The sequence below is a fragment of the Hermetia illucens genome, chromosome 4 (genome assembly GCF_905115235.1).
Source record: "Hermetia illucens chromosome 4, iHerIll2.2.curated.20191125, whole genome shotgun sequence".
Lineage (NCBI taxonomy): Eukaryota > Metazoa > Arthropoda > Insecta > Diptera > Stratiomyidae > Hermetia > Hermetia illucens.
In genome coordinates this window covers 36,394,574-36,414,405 of record NC_051852.1, presented here as the reverse complement: position 1 = coordinate 36,414,405, position 19,832 = coordinate 36,394,574, and the positions used below count along the sequence as shown (strand labels likewise).

The following is a 19,832-nucleotide window of genomic DNA, read 5'->3' as shown; positions in this document are numbered from 1 at the left end:
TGTTCGTCCATCGTTATTCATTTTTTTTGGCAATATTACAATTCTCTAGTACCGAAGTGAAACCACTTTAGGCCAATAGAACAACAACCGCAGTTTACCTAAGGTCTTACCAACCCAACCACCATTTAAGCGAAGCGTGGACATTTATCACTTCGAAAGTTACGCCCTGTCTCCACCACTGTCAAATCTTTCTGTTCAGTGACCGTGTAGTTCTGCTGAAGCTAAATAAGCTTCTTCGCCATGTACGCTATTAGAACTTCACTTCCCATCTTTGTCTTCTGCATCAGCACCACTTATATGCCATATTGACTTGCGTCACAATGAATGGTGAAAGATTTCGAAAAGTCGGGGCTATACAAGACTGGAGCCGAAAAGAGATTCATTTTCAGAGCGTCGAAGGCCCGAATAGCTTCCTCAGACCAAGAACACTGACGTTTCTTCTGAAGCATGTCTGTCAACGGTGCAGTCAGCCAACCGTCATTTGGAACAAATCGCTGATACCATCCACACATTCCAAGGAACCGCCATGGCTGTTTGACGGTTCTCGGCCGCAAAAAATGTTTGATGGGATGCACCTTGTCGAAATCGAATCGTGAGCAGGGGTGACTTTGTCCATCGATCGCTGCATGGTGTGAGATGCAGGAGTGGTCGGCCTGGAATTATAAAGGCAATTTTATCCCCGGGCGCCTCACTCAGTGGAATTTGTCAGACCGCATCCTATACTTGTAATAAATCTAGCCTTCGGGAGACGGTTGAATATTCCCTCGATGAGAGGTAAAGGATAAGCGTTCTTCACCCTACGTGCATGAAGGAAAAAATACACTTTACCCGGTTTCACCACAAGAGTTAACGACGAAGACTAGATGACTTACAAAGCCAACATCCGATCGATCTCTTCCGAGAAGCTTCCCAATGATAGGAGAGACTGAGAAGTGTCTCTTAATCGGTTTATTATATCCGATATCAATAGCGTCTGCCTTTAGACTTGTACGTCCAAAACATCGAGCCTTGCTTGCTGGTATGTCGTCAATTGCTGTTGGTTGCAGTCCTCGACATTATCTACTGAATAAACTGAAGGTGCAAATAAGTCCTGTGCGAGTCTGAACTTACGTACAAAATCAGGACCAAGGTATAAACTTTTCATTAACGACGGGATAAAGAAGAACGACATTGATTCAGCCGAGAATCTGCCTACTGTCGAGTGGCTAGTCCAACATCGATGCGAAACCTCTTCGATTTGTACCGATCGTCGTTAATGATTTTAAGGGTGAGATCCCAAGACAAACAACTTACGGTTGATCCGGTTTCAATCAATCCAAAGATACATTCACATAAGATAGTGACACCCACATAAGGGCAGATATCATCTGCATCTGCATCTAAACAGAACCTTACAAGGATTTTTAATGAAGCGTGGGGTCATAAACTTTACCAAAAAGTTAGCATGGTTTGGATGCCAGTTTTTTTCTTTTTTTAATAAACTAGCGTATGCTTTCACTTCGACGCAATGACATGCACTAAATGTCAAGCTGGCTTCTGTTACTTCGTTGGGTTTTGACCTACTCGGCCGGTATGACCATTTACTTGTATAATTGTAATAAACAGCTTTTTCACCACCGAACTAAGCGGTAGTAAGTGGTCGTTCCACTGCATTTAATGGTTCCTTTGGGATTTTCAAGCCCGGATAGCTCGGTGCTTAGAGTACTAGACTATTGTACGGAAGGTTGCGGTTCAAATATCCCTGTTTTCTTTTTCTTTTGGGAGTAGGTTAGGTGAATGCGTTTACGCACAGAGTGTTGGACTCCCGCAACAGTACGCTGTCGGACTACCAACTAAACACCTCCCTGTCATCAGAGAACTAGCCTGGAACCGTTTGACACATTACTTCGGGCTAGCCCTCCCGCTCTCCCGCCTTTGGGAGCCTTCAAGTCAGGGAATTACTTTCACCAACGGGAGGGGAGGGAAGGAAGGGAGTTATTGTTAGCTCAGGGAACTCCTTATCGTCCGATCCCTTCGCCGGTCGAGTTCGAACTTCTTCGCAATAAGAACAGCCCGAACATAATGCGCAATACGATTCCAGCTGCCAGCGCTCTTCAGCATCTCTCTGATAATGTTGTCTGAAGAGAACTCCCCTATGTCTGCATAAAGCTGCTGACGAAAGCCGTCCCACCTCTCGCAAGAGAAAAAAGTGTGTTCAGCATCGTCCGTCATTTCATTGCAGAAAACACAATCAGGAAAACGTGCCTTCCCAATCCGGTGCAGGTAAGACTGAAAAACTCCATGCCCGCTTAGAAGTTGGATAAGGAAGTAATCAATCTCACCTTGCGTTCCGGTTCAGCCACGGGTCTAAATTGTCGATGACCCCCGAAGTCCATCTGCCCCTTGGCTCATTTTGCCAAGAGAGTTGCCACTCGATAAGGGTGCGTTGACATTCTTCACGGGCACTTCTCTTAAGTTTTCGCCTTACGGCGGTAGATAGCTTTACGCTCCTTGGCAAGCAGAGCAACGTGGATCACTCCCACGATCACCATCACGGCCGGTTCTGAGACAGTGCGATAAGCGAGCCTCGGCTCGATGAACCGCATCTACGACCTCCATAACAGCATCCACTGTGGAGCTTCCTGTTCTGAACCCGAGCTGCCTTGCGAATATGTCCCCGGCAGCGCGGATCGCTTCAGCGAGTCTACCCCTGATGAGCTTCTCGAGCACTTTTCCGGCCGTGTCAAGCATAAACAGCGGTCGGTACGCAGACGGGAGCTCCGGGTCTCCTTTACCCTTACTGATCAACGCGAGTCTGGCCACTTTCCAGCGACAAGGAAAAATGCCCTCCTTCAAAGAAGTGTTGAACACTTTAAGCAGCAATTCTGGCCGTTGGCGGAAAACCAGTTTGTAAACTTCCGCCGCGATGCCATCAGGGTCTGGCCCCTGGCCTTCCTGTTTTTCATAGTGAGAACCGCTTCTTCGAGCTCTCTCATTGTGAACTGCACTGGTGGCAGTACAGTTGGTGTCGTAACTTGACGACGGATTCAAGTCGACTCAGCTGTAACTGAGTACCTGAGACAAATCAGGATAATAATCTGCTGCTGACCACATTGGATTGTCGCGCCAACGATTATTTGAGCTTTTCGAGCGGTAAGGCTCTTTTCCAAATTATTTGGTTTAAATGGATATAAACGTTCGTTTTTTCTGGATTCTGATGAAAAGAGATAAAAATGATACTTTAGATTCATTAGACGGTTGGGCTAATAAATGTATAATATAAACAAATGTTGCAAGATGTACTTTGGGTCCCACTATAGCTTGGCCCCATCTCATTATGCCTTCCTGAAAGAGGCATTTTTAAGTTACCCAAATCAATATAACATATTAAAAGGGAAGGATTAGATGAAAACCATGGGCAAATATCTGTCGCTGGCAAATTATATATATTCATATAAATATTTACTTTAATGGCCGTATGCATCGGATTATTCACAACAAAAGGGCTTAAATTTTCGTTAAAATTTAAAGCAAAGATCTGTTCTTTAATAATTAAATGAAATGGTGTAGTAAATGAATGTAATGAAGCAAGCTTAAAAGTATTTAAATCCCCACTTACAATCCAAGAAACAGAATAAATTTCAGCAATCGGAAAAAAGATAGAAGTAAACAGTGAATGCAATTCAAACATTTCTGGAATTATGAAGAATTAGAATTCATTTTTTAAAATTGTTTTAAATGGAATAGGAGAATAAAGGAACTTTGTAATTGATTTGGGAAGTGTTTGAATTCATTGCTGCAATGACGTAGATAAAACTTAGCGAAACTAGTTCAAAAACTTGTTAGATACCACACGAATGAAAGCATAACACTATTGTAAAACGAAGAGAAAAAAAAGCTCCAGACTAGCCGAATATAATGAATCTATTATTTCTTACTAAAAATACCGAAACCAATATTAAAACTTGATAAATTATAAACTGAAAAAATGGCAAAAAAAAAAGATTTCATACTTACAATTTTTAATAAACTAAAATGGTATGTATATTTAGTACTAGGATAAGGAAATTAACTATAACGAATTCATAGATAAATCTCTAGAAATCGGCGTATTTATTACTGTACATTATTATACATAAATACTATTCTTAGACGTAAAGATAATTTAACACCTGCCTTCGTAAATATACATATATATTTGACTAAATTGAAACTTGATATGAGAAAGAAGAAAAACAGAAAAAGTCTTATAAAAAGCATCATCTAAAAATGAAATTATTGATAAGTAAGTGAAAACGTTTTTAAATGAAGAGTACGGATCTGTGCCGATCCTGTATTATGTAAATATGAAAAACGCGGACATTTAGATATAAATAAAATGAATTCAAACAATTTCATAAGCCGAAGAAAGTAACATACATATTGCATGTCTGTATAAACTCTATGAAATTACTCATACTTAAAGTATTTAATTCACTTGCTACTTGAACTTCCCCCCAATTACCGCGACGTGAGCAGCAGAACTAAAAAGAAAAACCATTGAACTCCATGAACCCTAGATTCAGCGAACATTTATACAAAATTACAAGTATCTAATGACAGGACGATAAATTCTATAGGCAAATTGTAAAAAGATTAATTCATACGTTAAACATAACTATATACCGTAACATTAAAGTAACTAACTGACTAAATGCATTTTTTTCATAAATAAATTTTCGGATATATGGTTCATCGACTTCACGCTTTAATAAGTTAATATGGATAAAAGGACAGTAAAATTGATAAAGAAAATTTATAACCGAAGAAAAAAATCTACATAAAAACAGAAAAACGTACTTAAAAAATCATAAAAAAAATATAATCTTCAGAAACATGAATGCTATATGTTACAAAGTAAGATATAAATAATGATTGGTGTAATACAAAATTCGGATGTGTTTTTGTAGAAACGTGCCACGTTCACGTCACACGAACAAAAAATACTTACGCAGGTCTTGTATAATTTAAAAGGACACTGAAAGACTCAGTGCCGGCATGAATTCTTGAAATTTGTGCAAAGATAGATAACAGATTTCGCAGGTGAACCTACGCCATCACTCTAAGATCACACACATACATATTACAGATGTAAATAAACGAACAAACATAAATAACTTTGCTTTCGTTCTCGAATCCTTACATTCGACGAGTATTCTGTCGTTGCACAAATCGAAACTTACTTGAAGTTTGAATTCAGATTTCATACTTCAAAGCAAGCGTGAATACGATTTTATACAATTAATTATTTACCCAAAGTAAAATTTCCAAGTTTTTTTCATATACATACATTTAATAGTTTTGTCTTTGTATTGGTGAAGCATGAGAAATGATGAGCATATTCAAATATAAGAAGGGAAAATGGAGAACAGATAAAATATATAACTGCCAGTCTACGATTTTTTTATTCAGATGAAAAAAAATAATGATAAAAAATTAACAAAAAAAAACACCTAAATTTAAAGCAAACCTTAAAAATTTGTATTCCAAGCTGTAATATATTTCGATAGATAAAAAATAAAGAAATAATAGCTATTAATACCCATTGAAACCAATTTAGGATGATAAATTTATAAATCCTTTAGATCTCTGATTTCCATTCTTTCGCATAAACGTTATAAGATTTTCAAGCTAGTTTGAAGGAGACCATCGATTATAAAATGATATTAGGAACCCCATTAGTTATTTGGTAAACCCGTAATCAAAGCCGTATTGAAACCAAACCATTTGTAAACTTGGTTCACGTAATTCAATCTAAATAGGACGACATTGAACAATTAAATTAAATCTGGGCCAACTCTGGAACATCACAAACAATATTCTAAATATTTTCTGTTGAGTTATATTCCAAAAGTTCAAGCGTAATTCCTCTCGTTGAGAGATCAGTAATACTGAGAAATCCCCTGGCCAATCAGCCATAAGATAGGCAATCACTTTGGTTTTCATCCAATGAAGAGCATATTCATAGTTTTTTCTCAAAATCTGAATCAAATACATCTAATTTACCGAACCAAGCCAGAAATAACAAAACTTTGATTATTCCCTACAAAAATCAACCGACAAAATACACACAAATAAAAGCATTAAACAAGTAAAAATTTAAATAACAACTAAAAAGATGACACATACACATTTAGCGAAAATGTAAATACATTTTTCTGTGATATGAATATTATAATATGTATAAAAGAATAAAGTAAATAAAGATTTGAAATAAAGAACTTATATATATATAAATAAAATATGATAAATTAATAAAAATCTACAAAAACCCAAACAATATTTAAAACCAATGCAGAAGTAATATTCACAAAATACTATAAATAAAACAGTTTTTCATATAATAAAACTAATAAAAACGCCGGTATTAAGAATAAACAAGAAAATTTCGTTCATGTCAATCATTTAATTCGTTACTAATCAATATAAAGCAAAACGATACGAAAACTGAGACAGATTGAACAAAACTGCGTGCAACTTAGCTATACCTACATCAAAAACACTACAAGCCAATCCTCTATATAACATTAAACAAAACAGAACACAAGAGAAAGAAGCCGGGCAACATGCCAGTTTGCCCGCTTCTCTCCTACAATCCAAGAAAAGGAAAAACAAAAAAGACTAAAGCATATGATTAAATCATAGACAAGTTAAAGGAAGCTCACATTTGTGTAAATCAGTGTTGAAACTGGAATAAAAACAAAGGCAGGCATAAAACCTTGCATAAACAATGGAAAAGTAAAACATTTGAATCTGAAAAATCCAACAGAAGAAAGAACATGAAATATCGATACTAAAAAAAGATAAGCCGAAGTATGTGAAGTAGAAAAGTAATGAAATGGAAAAAAAAGATAGGAAAAAAATAACACAACATACAAAACAACCAACTCCGAAGAAACAAAGAAAAAATGAAAAGAAAAAAAACAAATACAAACATTCGTTTTGTGCTTTGAAATAATAATTTTTAATCATTGTTTATATTAATTTTTTTCAAACATGAAAAAAATGTGGAAAAATTTTCAAAATATTGAATTCATAATATAAAATCGAAAAAAAAATAAAATGTTTTCGTTTAATTCAATTAATCATGTCTCCCATATTTCCAGATCCATCGCGCCTGTCATTGGTGAAGCATCAGAACAGAAACTGAATTGAATAATATGAAGTACGTCCTGAAAGTAAGAGCACAAGTTACCCTCTCTTGATGAGAGAATTTTTCTGAAGAATGGCAACACTGTGTAGTAGTGCGGCTTGCTCTAAGCTCAGACAGGACCTTTTTTTGGGGGGTAAGGTTGGTGAATGCAGTTGCGCACACAGTGTTGGACTCTCGGTTCGGTACGTCGTCGGACTACCAACTAAACACCTCCCCATCGTCAGAGAGCTAGCCTGAAACCGTTTGTCACATTACTTCGGGCTAATCCCCGAACCCTCCCGCCTTGCGGAGCCTTGAAATCATGGAATTCCTTTCACCAACGAGAGGGGAGAAGAGGAAGGGAACCGTCAGTTCAAGGAACCCCCTGCCATCCGACTCCTCCACCGGTCGAGTTCTATCTTCTTAGCAACGAAAAGGACCCGAACGTAATGGGCAACATGGCTCCACCTATCAGCACTCCTCAGCATTTCTTCGGCAATGTTGCCTGGAGAGAGATCCCCCGTGTTTACATAGAACTGTTGACGAACCCCATCCCACCTTCCACAAGAAAAAAAGTGTTGTGGGCGTCGTCCACAATTCCATTGCAAAACACACAATCCGGAATTCGCGCCTTTCCAATCTTGTGCAGGTAAGACTTGAAACTTCCATGCCCACTTAAAAATTGGGTAAGGAAATAGTCCGGATAGCTGAGTGGTTAGAGCACAAGGCTGTCGTACGGAAGGTCGCGGTTCAAATCTCGCTGGTGGCAGAGGGATTTGTATCGTGATTTGACGTCGGATACCAGTCGACTCAGCTGTGAATGAGTACCTGAGTCAAATCAGGGTAATAATCTCGGGCGAGCGCAATGCTGACCACATTGTCTCCTACAGTCTACTGTAGTGTACCGTTACGGTCTTGAATGAAGTGCTCTAACACACTTCAAGGCCCTGATCCAATATGGATTGTTGCGCCAACGATTATTATTATTATTAAGGAAATAGTCAGTCTCACCATACTTCCGATGAGCAGCGCAGTCCCTCTGCCTCTAGTTTCATTTTGCCAAGAGAGCTGAAACTCGTCTAGTGGCATAACTACTTCGGTTTTTTCCAGTGCAAGGTTCAAACAATGAGTAGTCATCCATCCGCTTACCCGTCGCATTAATATCCCAAGTCTGCTCTGCACCTATTCGACACTGCAGCAACACGACATCATCTGCGTAGCCGACCAGGCGCGAATCTTCTGCATGTCGAATTTAAGTAGACTATCATAGGTTCGGGCCTAGGATGGATCCCTTTGCTACCCCCAACGTGACCTCCATCCTCCTTTGACACTCTAGTGTTTCATAAAGCAGGGAGCGGTTCCTCAGATAATCCCTCAATATCCATAAAAGATAGTTCGGCACGTTGAAAGTATTGTCTAGTGTACCTAGAATGTCTTTCCATCTTACGGAATTAAAGGCGTTTCTGACGTCAAGCGTTACGAGAAGCACCACTCGTCGAGTTAGGCGGCTATGTGCCTACGCTCGTCGAACGGCGTCCACGACTTGCGTGACAGCATCAATTGTGGATCTCCCTACTCTAAAACCAAACTGCCGGGGAGATAAATCTCCGGCAGCGCGTATCGCTTCAGCGAGTCTACTTCTGATGAACTTTTCGAGCACTTTCCCAGCAGCGCCAAGCATACATACTGGGCGGCATGAAGACGGCAACTCAGGGTCGCCTTTCCCTTTATGGATTAGCGCAAGCCTCGTTACCTACCAACGAGTAGGGAAAGTGCCTTCTTTCAAGCAAGCGTTGAATGCACCGAGCAGTAGGTCTGGTTGGTGTTGGAATACAAGTTTGTATACTTCAGCTGGAATATCATCGAGGCCTGGCGCCTTCTTGCTTTTCATAGAGAGGACTGCCTGTTCCAACTCTTACAGAGAAAAGTGGACAGTCCTCTGCGTTCTCCGCGCCGACGTCACCATCCCATACGGGGTGTGCAGGGAAGAGTGCCCTCACAATGCGGTCCATCTCCTCGGCCTTAAGTAAACAGGGTTTCCGCAGAGACCCGATTTTTCGGGTTACCAGTTTATAACCGAGACCCCCGGGTCCCCATTCACCTCCTCAATCAGATTTTGCCAGCAGCGAGCTTTCCTTTTGTTTATTGCGCTGCGCTCCTTTTGGCTGATTTGTACTCCGTCATTATGGCACACGCCTCCTCCCGATCGCTTAGACGTTGTGTTAAGCGGTGGAGCCTGTGACACTCCTTTCGGAGCCCTGCGATTTCCACTGGTTGGAAGGTTTACCACGCCTCGATGCCCTCCTGAGCATGGAGGCTCCACAGGCCGTCATTATCAGGTTCATAACAGAATTTACGACAGTGTTGGCTGCAGCGCCACCACTCCAAGGAATAACTTCTAGCGCGGCCCCACCTGTTCCAAGAGATTCGACAAATTTCCCGTTGGTCACCTTCGCGACGTTCCATGCACAGAAAGATCGCCGAGGTAGTACACACCGAGGGTTTGTGTCCACCACTTCGAAGTCATTGTCTTGGTGGTCGCTTACCGGGAAGTCTTCCAGAACTCGCCATCCGTCCACCAGCGGCACCAGTGATTCCGACGAAAAAGTAACGTCTGGAATGCTTCCTTCGCAGCCCGCGCGCCGGAACGTTAGGGTGGATCCGGTGTTTAGAACTACAAGTCCTGTTCTCGCCGCCATTTCCAGAATTCGCTTCCCTCTGGAGTTTGTGCGAGGCATGCCCCATTCAAGTACACTGGCATTGAAATCACCCCCGACCAGGATCGGCCCATCTGTGCCTAAGATAGTGTCCTCCAAAGCATCAAGCCTTAGTCGAAAGTCCGACATCGTCTCATTCGGCGTAAGAAACGTTATCCCTGAACACCGAATCCAGACAAAACCGTCCCCTCGGCGTTGGGTAAGAACCCTAAGGAGAGCGCCGTCCCGAACCCAGATGACAGCGGTACCTGATATGTAAGGGTGCATTGAAATTGGGCCCTTGTTTTGATACTGCTCACTGATCAGCACTTAATCAGCTTTGGTCTCCGCAGCGAACTGCACTAGCAACTCGTGAGCGGTTGTACTCCGGTGCATATTGATTTATAGGATGCTAATCATGTTAACCGTGTCCTAGCTCTTTCCAATTCTGCTCTGAAAACTGGACACCGTCCCAAGGACGCAGGGTACGCAACGTTCTCATCAGTCACGTCACGGTCCCTGCATAGGATGCAGCTTTCGTTTTCATTGCAGGTGTTCGCTTCATGGCCTGCCTGACCGCATTTACGGCATGTTGCCCTTCTGTCAGGTCCCCGACAGTTTGCAGATGTGTACCCATAATCCAAACATCTATAACATTTGGTAGGGGTGGCCCGGATTCGTATCCTACACACTACGCAACTAATTCTTATTTTCCCGCTGTTCTGCTTCCTCGCGGATTGCTCGACAACTTCCACCACAGCGAATTTTTGGCCTCGGGAGTTCGTAGAAGTGATACCAATCCGGACATTGCTTACCTCCGGACATTCGCGTTTGATGGCCTCTCCTACCTTTTCTGTGAGACAGTGAAGGCCTCAGATTTCCAAAAAACACGTGGGTTCCAGGCTGGAAACCAAAGCTTTTTCTGCATCACAGAACGTAGCTTTATTTATTGTCTTCGGGACTAGTTCGACTAGAACTCCACCACCGTTCGTTTTATGAATGGAAGACACTTCCGCTCCGTTATCTTCGGATTTAATCTTGCAACGGATTTCGCTGAGAGCTTCCGCAAGTCTTGCCTTTCGTCGGCTTAATAAGAAAAGCTGGCCGTGTAGTCCTCCTTCGCCTCCCCACGTTTTCTTTTGGTGCTCAGTTCTTCGTGTCCGCCTTGATTTTAGGCAGAGGTTTTTCTGACGGCGCGACGTGTTGTTGTCTTTTGTTCTTCTTCGACTTCTTCTTTTGAGCCCTGGAGAGTACCTGAACGAAGTCTCCTTCAGATGTCCCTTCCTCCTTTCGTTTTTTCCCCACTTCATTCTGCAATTGGCTGTCTGCGATCCGTTTGGTACTCATAGTGTTCTCGTCGGGAAGCGCGATTATTTCTGCTTCCTGAAGATTTTCTCTTACTTTTCATGTTCGCCTATAGTATGAAATCCTGTCCAGGAGCTCCTCCAGTTCCATTAGCCCGTTTTTCACCCCATTGTCGACGTTTTTCTGGAGGAACGTCGCAGATCGCATTGGACCATTGGATTAGTTTCGGCAGTTTCCACTATGCCTCCTTCCACAATTATAGCACTGCGTGGTATGGTCTGGGTTCCTGACACCGTTGCAGGTGAAGCATCACTTTGCGAGTCCTTCTCTCCATCTGCGCGTCACGATGTCTAGTCGGGTATTTCAGCCCTTGTTGCATCCTTCGCTGGGCGGTGGGACGAACGGCGCATTTTCGTACTGCGAATAAACACAATCAGCTCACTACCACTATCTCCTCGTTTGGTTTGCTTTTAGGACCTTGCCTTTCCTCATAGTGTCCATTTGCGTGAAATAAGTTGATAAGAAGTAAGTTTGAGGCGCGCGCTGTCCTTAGGTTTACTCTCGATGAAAGTAAAAAAAACAGGAGCGTAGAAGATCCAGGATTTATCATGAATACCTGGTGAGGAGGCATAAACTCACGGCCTTCTTCGGTCACGGTGTGATTTGGTGTCCATAATCAAATAGCCGCTTTGACTAGCACACCGGTACGAGTTTCCACTAAGTGCAGGTTCAGCAATCATGCAAGTGGATGTGTGGACTATCTAACACCTCTACCGCAAAAAAGGGGGTAGACACATGCAACGCTTGCTTTTAATAACAAAGAAGATCTGGGAGTCTGCTATTAAATCTACAAAACAACATTTGGCGAAAGTAATCGAATCACACCTACTCAATGTTGAGGAAATATACATTTTATTGGCCCAGATCGAGGTCTACTTAAACTTAAGATGGTGGCTCCTCTAAGTACTGTCCGAACCACCTAAACGCTTTAACACCTGAATATTTTCCCACCGAGGAAAATTTGTTCGAACTGAGTGATGGAAACATCCAAGATGATCTTACGAAGAAGTCGTAACTCGTTCAGAAACTGAAACGCCCAGAAAGTGGTATTGGCATACCCAATTAATAGTTTCGCGACAAATAGCACTCACGAATATCTACAAGACTACCTGGAATCTCCCGATTGGATCATTCCGAATCGAACTCACCATGTGTTTAACGAAGTCCACCACCTCTTAAATCTCATGAACGTAAAACCATAGAAAAAGTGCAACGTTAACATATTAAATACAGCAAATTGCCATAGTGCTAAAACTACAGGAAACAAAGACCATAAAATCATCTTTCACTCGTACAATATGAACACCTTGGCACCAATCGGAATAATAACCGAGAGTCCGAACAGGAAAAAGTTTAATGATGGTTGGAAGCTAGCTACTAAATGAAGGAATACTTCATTCCGAGCCAAATGTCAGGCTAGTTATAGCGGTGATAAGTGCGGCAATGATAGTCCTGAAGAGGGAAAACTGGGTGAGTTTTTGCTCTATATTTCAAAAAAATTAAAAAACAAAAACAAAAATGAAGAAAAAATGTCAACTGATGTTAAAAATAACATAAGTAGGATTGAAAATTTAAAAAATGGTCTGACCGGGGCCACAAGTAGCATCCGAAATAAAGAAAAGGGGGAAAGGGTGTCTCCATTAATGTGTATGAATTGGGTGGATAGAGATTTAGCCGCTCTACTTAATGGGAGCGCGGGGCTTTCAAATTTTATCATCAAAAGACGGGAGCCGAGAGAGTCCAAATAAAAAGAGTCCAAATGTAAAAAAAAATAGCGAATTACAAGCACGGAGGCTCCGCGAGCGAGTCAAGGCTCCTCACTTTACCTACACTCCAAAGGAAGAGAAGGTGCAAACCTTCCTTCTCAAAGGCTTAGATGCGGAGGAAGAGCCCGATGAGGTGCTCAAAATGCTCTGGGAGACGGGAACCGAGGTCAAGTTCCTCTCAGTATCACGCTTTAGTACGAGGCGATCCGTTTTGGAAAAACGAATCCTGCCGCACTTCCTCGTGCAGATAAGCCCTGAGAGCCGGAGAAGTGATCTGATCGGCATCAGGTCGCTTAATTGCCAAGCGATTCGTTTTGAGCGCCTGCTTATGGGCGAAATAGTCCAGTACCGAAGATTCCAGCGCTATGGTCACTCGGCAGTGAACTGTCAAATGACCTTACGATGTGTAAAGTGCGGGAAAGGCCATACCACAGCCGAATGTTCGCTGACTGAACAGAGGGCAAGGAAAAAACCTTCTGTGTCAACTGCGGAAGCGGAGGGCATCCGGCTTCGGATCGTGGATGTCCTGCATACCGCAATGTTAAAGTCACAAGGCAGCAGGCATCAAAATCGACCCAAGGGACGAAGGTGTCAGCGGCATCGAACGGTACCGTCCCTTCGGCACCAATCGTCCCGGGGGTCCCGTGTGCAGAAGCAGTCCGACAAGGGGAAGCTAAGAAGCCCCAACAAGATGCAAGTGACGGGATGAACACCATCCTCAATAAAATATTAACCATGTGTGAAAACATGCAGCACCAAAGAAATTGTAGAACGAGATGTCCATAATTTCAAATATGGCCTGAACAGCTTAGTTCTGCATTGCGGTCGATCCCATACCGAGTGATAATCTGCTTGATTACTTTGTCTCATGTGTGGAGTTAACTTCCATATTTAGAAGGGTAAACAATAAGAGATCATCCGGTATGGATGGCATTCCCAACGTGGTCCTCAGGCATTTACCAGACATTGCCATTCGTAAGTATTGCATCTTGTTCAATAATTTATTAAACAATTCTTTCTTCCCAGGACAATTGAAGAAAGCCCGAGTGTCCCCGATCTAAAAGAGAGGAAAGGATTCATCCAGTACTAAGAGCTACCCCCCAATCAGTTTGCTGCCTAACATCAGCAAGGTGTTTGAGGTTTTGGATTGAAAGCCTTGAACGGGCATATCAAGAGGAACGAATTATTGTCGAATGCGCAATTCGGATTTCGATTTGGACATTCGACAATATATGCAATAACGAAGGTAACGTCTGATATTTGCTGGCGGATTAACAATGGTGAGTGCGTGGGCGCTTGCATTATAGCCATGGAAAAGGCCTTTGATACCCTCTGGTTGGATGGGCTGATTTTCAGGCTCCTGAAGAACGAGTTTCCCAGCCACCTCGCAGCGATGATGTGTAATATACTGTATGGCAAGTGCTTTGTCATTACGGACGGAAATCTCACTACATTACAGCAAGGAACAGTGACTGCGCCTACACTTTTCGCAGTATTTGCTGGCGAGTTACTCAACTCGTTTGAGTTTAATAAATCTTCTAAAAGGTCGTTGGTTGCCTTTGCTGACGATCTGATAGCTTACACGGCACACAAGAAGCTAACTGAGGTGAAAGTAGGTGAACTTGAGAAAATGTTCAATAATATTAAGTTCTTCACGAACAGCTGGCGGATGAAAATCAATGCGCAAAAGTGTGAAATGATTCTGTTTTGAAATTCCTTGGCGTACGCCAGTAGGAACTTGAAAAGGAATTGGAGGGATTTCCACATTGTCGCAAACGAAGATAGTTCTGAGCGCATTCCTCATAAGAAGTGCGTTAGATACCTGGGTGTAGACTCTTTTATGCTCCACACCTTAGCCTTGCTATCTTAGTTTGGTTATATCGATGCTCACCTACGGGTATCCTATCTGGTTTAATTTGAGTGCTAGCTAAATGGAGAAAATAAGGATTTTTGAAAGGAAATGTCTGCGTCCTTGCACGGGGCTTAATAAGACTGCGTCGTTAAACTATGAGCACTATGTAACTAACGAAGTGATGTATTCAGCTGCTGCTGTGCCGAGAATCGACAAAATTATCATCAGATTGATTCGGAATCATATAGTGCGATCTAGATGGGTATTTTGAGAAAACTCTCACGACAGGCTTCATTCCTCCCGAAGCGTTCGTGTATCTTGAAAGGAATGGTCTAATTCTTGATTCTGCCGGTGATCCGGTTAGGTACCATATACATAGGCGGGTCACGGACAAAAGGATAGAATATCCCCCGAACTTGACTGTGGGGCTCCGGAATTCAACTGAAGATACTCCGGAGCCAGAGTAATTGATATTAAGCGGGATGAAAAAGAGAAATCTTGGTACTGGTAGCTGCGGGATGCCGATTAGTTGTAACTTATACAGACATATGTTATTATTCTTTGTTTCTTTGTAAATATTATAACTGTTATTATTACTTTTGTTATTTTTTACTTTATTATTTTTGCAAAACAAAACCTTATTAAAATCGGTTCAATGTCTGTCTGTCTGTTTTTTTCTTTCTTTTTTTATACGTTGGAAGGTGAAAAAGTTCAAAACCTACCGCTGGCTCCTGCCATACGGTTTTGTGCGACTTTTTTTCACTAAAACCACCTCCCTTCGCCTTCCCCGCGGGACTGCCATTTCGATATTACAACGCGAGGCAGGATGAGTTATGAACTGCGGCTTCTGTCGTTATTTGTAACTTTCCTCCGAAGCTTCTCCCTACTCAGCAGATTGTGGATCGCCTTCATTAATTTTTCCACCGCCCTCCAAGATGTTTCAGAGGTCCACGATATTCTCGGGTGTCAACCGTGCCTCGGCGTCAATTTCCGCATCCACCCTGTGTGCGACGAACCGCGGGCAGTTAAAAACAAAATGCTCCGCATCCTCCGGAATGATTACGCGTGTCCAGCAATAGTCATCACGCCCGAAGCAATCAAGGTATACACGGTACCCTCCGTGTCCACTTAGGAATTGAGTTAGGTGGTAACTAACCTCATCGTGCCTTCGCTTGATCCATTTAGAGACATCTAGAATAATCCTGTGTGTCCAGCGTCCTTTAGGTGAGTTATCCCATCTTTTTTGCCATTCCAAAATAGATTCGCTTCGTGCCAATTGCCGACGATTGGTATAAGACTCGCCGATTGCATATGATGAGTCATAGAGGCGTCGACCCTCGTTCGCCAAGATGTCGAACGGGGATCATGTCTGCTATCACACAAGCTGCTTCATCTGAAGTTGTACGGTAAGCGTATGACGTTCGTAATGCACTCAATCGGTATGGGGCTGCGATTTTTCTTCAGTTTGCTTCCACCTTCAAAGACGGGGCTCAGATTGGAGCTGCATAAAGCCAGATGGAACTAACAACACTCGAGACCAGGAGCTGACGGCTTTGCCTACGACTACCTATATTTGGTAACATTCTTGCCAAGAATGTAGCCACTTAGATGGGACTTGAATTTCAGTCTTTAGTCAACCATGACTCCTAGTTATTTAAGCGTTGGCTGCGATTGTATAATGTGTTCACCAATACTGATCTTTATCGACGTCTGCTTCCTTCGCTTGGTAATCAAGACTACCTCGGTTTCATGCTCCGCGAGTGTCACACCAGCTACCTCTAACCAAAACCTGATTTTAAAAATTGCCTCGTTTGTGAGTACCTCGATCTCATCAATGTCTTCTGCCACGATAGTTGCTCCGATATCGTCTGCGAAGCCAATGATTGTCACTCCTTTGGGTAGTTGCAACAATAAAATTCCGTCATACATTATTATCCACAGGAGAGGAACGAGGACTGATCCTTGTGGAACCCCACAGGTTATTGTATACGTCTTAGGTCCATCGTCCGAATCATAAAACAATATTATCTCCCGGAGAAATTCCATGACTATGTGCACCAGATATTTAGGAGCGCCTAATTTGGCTAAAGCCGCAATTATTTTACTCCATTTTGCCATTCTTCATGTCGAGAGTAATAACCGCGCAAGATTTATTGGCCTCCATGTAGGTCCCCATACATGTAGAAGAGGGGTGTAAAAAATTTTTTCACCGAATGTAGTCATGTGGGGTATCAAATGAAAGGTCTCGAATAGTACTTGTCGAAGCCGGTCTTAGTTTTGAGATTTGTTAGAAAGGCGGGGAGTGTACTCTCCATATCGATATCTGTTCAAATTAAATTAATAATAGTATATTACCATATTTTTGCGAAAATTGACCTAAGGAGGCTTAGGTTTATCCCAGAGTTATAGAACTTGGTAGTAGTATAACATATAAGCAGCATATTATCCCCAAGTTTGATCAAAATCATACTTTTAGTAACAAAGTTACAGTAGCTCAAAGTTGTTTTTATCGTGTTAATTTACAACCCGAAGTACTAATTCCGACATGCTAAATGCATATACATAAACGGGCTACGTACGAATGGGCTAGTTCTACACTCAAATATACTTACAGAAGAAGCAAACAAAACCTTTCATACGCGCCCAGCTTCCGGTTTCCCGACTTGTTAATTATGATAGTTTTAAGTACAATAATTTAAGTTGAAAGTATCTTTTGAAGCGATTAAACATTTATTATTACTTTTATATTTCTTTATTTGCCACTAAGGCCAAGTGAATTCTGTGGGGTTTTTGACCATTTCCCGACAACTTATTGGAAAATTAGATTTTATTTCTTACTATTTCTCTTCTCGGTCTGTAAATCGTTATTCAAAAATTTTGAAAGCCTTCAGTGGCCATTCAATTTAAGTTATTTTTGTTATTTTAAAAGATTGTTTTTTTTTTGTTCATTTTTCCAATCTATATATTATTGTTAGCTAATTCTTAAAAATAAAAACTGAAAAAAGAGATTACGCACGTAAACGTCGAACTAGTTTATAATAGAATTAAAACCGAGCCGACCACCTGTGAACGGTACACTGACTGAAGAAAAAGAGGAAGATAATAGAATTACAACATTTCCATCAAAAGCTATTACCCAAACGATTTTTTCACATAAAAAAACTAAAGCAAAATATTGTGCCGCAATTTGTCATTTCAAGATAATTTGTGCTTAGGAAAAACCATTAATCAGAACCAAGAATTTTAGTGAATTTCACTAAAAGGGCCGACCCTACTCTTATTCTGTATTGTCGCTTTTCGACGTGATTCATTACCATGAATAATATCAGAACCCTCTTCAATGTAATCCATTCACAAAACTTTTCCCAATTATTTATTTATTAGCGCCACGCAGCAATTAGAATGCCTACGAGTGGCTTTGTTGCGTTCACCGAAGCCTTCCAGGTAAAAGTTTTAGGTTCAATTTAATTTACCCCTTTTGTTGGGGATGTTAAATATTCAGATTAATTTTTTGCTTTAAACTACTTTCAACCAAATTTCTTAACATATCTTTTAATGAACATAATGGAATTTATTCACTCCTTTAGATGTTCCACTTGCATATCCATCTTTTCCTACTTTCCCATTTAAAGTTATTATTCTCACAATTCATCATTATTCGTGTCGTAATATTGCCAAGCTTTCGACCCTTCGTAACTAATCACTCTAATAGGCACAAGCTCAGAGCTCATATATTTCTATTTTATCAATAATTTCTGCAGCTCCGAAGCCCTTTAATCGTAATTAAACGCTTCGAACACCCCAGCGGCACCCATGACAATATTTCATCTTGTTATTAACGAACAATCATTCGAAAGCTGCACTGCCCCGGATGCAGTAATTTCCAACACCAAATGACTTCCGTCCCTTGTCTTTGAGCAACCCCGTGAGGATGCGAGGGTTATATAGTGAGATAGAAAGCAAGGAGTCGGCCAGGCTAATGACGGTCAGTGTGTTTCCAGCACCAGCTCCGTTGCCGGCTAAACAATCTTAAACCTTAATGTTTGTCAATTTGCTTCTCCCAGTCAATGGCAGACTTGAGAGCGGCGCATGTGTGAAAATTTCCATCGATTTTCCAACGACTAAGTTCGATGGCAGGGTTGGAACTTGCGATACCATTTAACGTGAAGCAATTAGATAAAAGACACTAATAGTGAACTGTTTGCTAAGTTTGATGATGGTGTCAAAAAAGTATTTAGCTTAAAGGCACAGATACTTATCTCTTAAGAACTTTGTTAAATCCAAATGAAAGAAAAGATGCGACGATTACAACAGATAATTAATAACGAAGCCCATCCCTTTTCAATGTTATGTAGGGCTTACGGTAAAAGGCCTCATCAAACTCAACCTTTGATACCTATTCCCACCCACTCAACCCTGTGGAAGGCCGACCCGCCTTAGATTGAAGGCTGGTTCTTGATTTCAAGACATAGAATTTCCAGTCCGCGGAAAAACTCTGCAAACTTTCAATGGTTGACACGACAAAGGTAGCTCCTGCCGGTCAGGGAGTGAAATCCTCTTCTAATTGATTGAAATAAATTGGGATTAGCATTAAATTACCGCAAAGAGTGAATAGTGAAAGTGTAAACCACAATAATTAGATAATGGCATAGAAGCTGGAACTAGTGCAGTGTGGTGTGCGGTCAGTGGGTGGTTAGTGTCTGTTCAGTCAACCGTTGGCATAGTATTTACATGTGCAGTGTCTGAGGCGATTCGATTGTGCGTTGCATTATTCGTAACATAATATCGTAAAATGAATCTCACAACATTTCTATTGTTCGGGCTGATGTCGCTTGTTATTGGAGCCGTTCTCATGATCCTGCTCCAATACTACTTCTTCATCAAATATGGTAACCTACCGGAGGAGTCTATGGAACAGCGGGATATTAATGAAAGATACAGCCTACCGGACGTAAGCGAATCAATCACTATATTGGAGATGGATTGTTATCAATCGAGATCGA

At 41.5% G+C, this 19,832-nt stretch overlaps 1 protein-coding gene and 1 long non-coding RNA gene across 6 annotated transcripts in view; one reads left to right on the top strand and one right to left on the bottom strand.

The window, feature by feature from the left end:
- Positions 1-19,832, bottom strand: part of LOC119653700 — a 132,435-nt gene that overhangs the window by 9,737 nt on the left and 102,866 nt on the right. The window lies entirely within an intron of this gene.
- Positions 19,290-19,832, top strand: part of LOC119653696 (PDZ domain-containing protein 8) — a 37,130-nt gene continuing 36,587 nt past the window's right edge. For all 5 annotated transcript variants that reach the window (XR_005249739.1, XR_005249740.1, XM_038058570.1 and 2 more), the window contains exon 1: positions 19,290-19,780. Coding sequence is in view for 3 of the 5 variants with exons in the window: in XM_038058570.1 (XP_037914498.1) it covers positions 19,622-19,780 (159 nt within the window). In the remaining 2 variants the exon portion in view is untranslated. The remainder of the gene's footprint in view (positions 19,781-19,832) is intronic.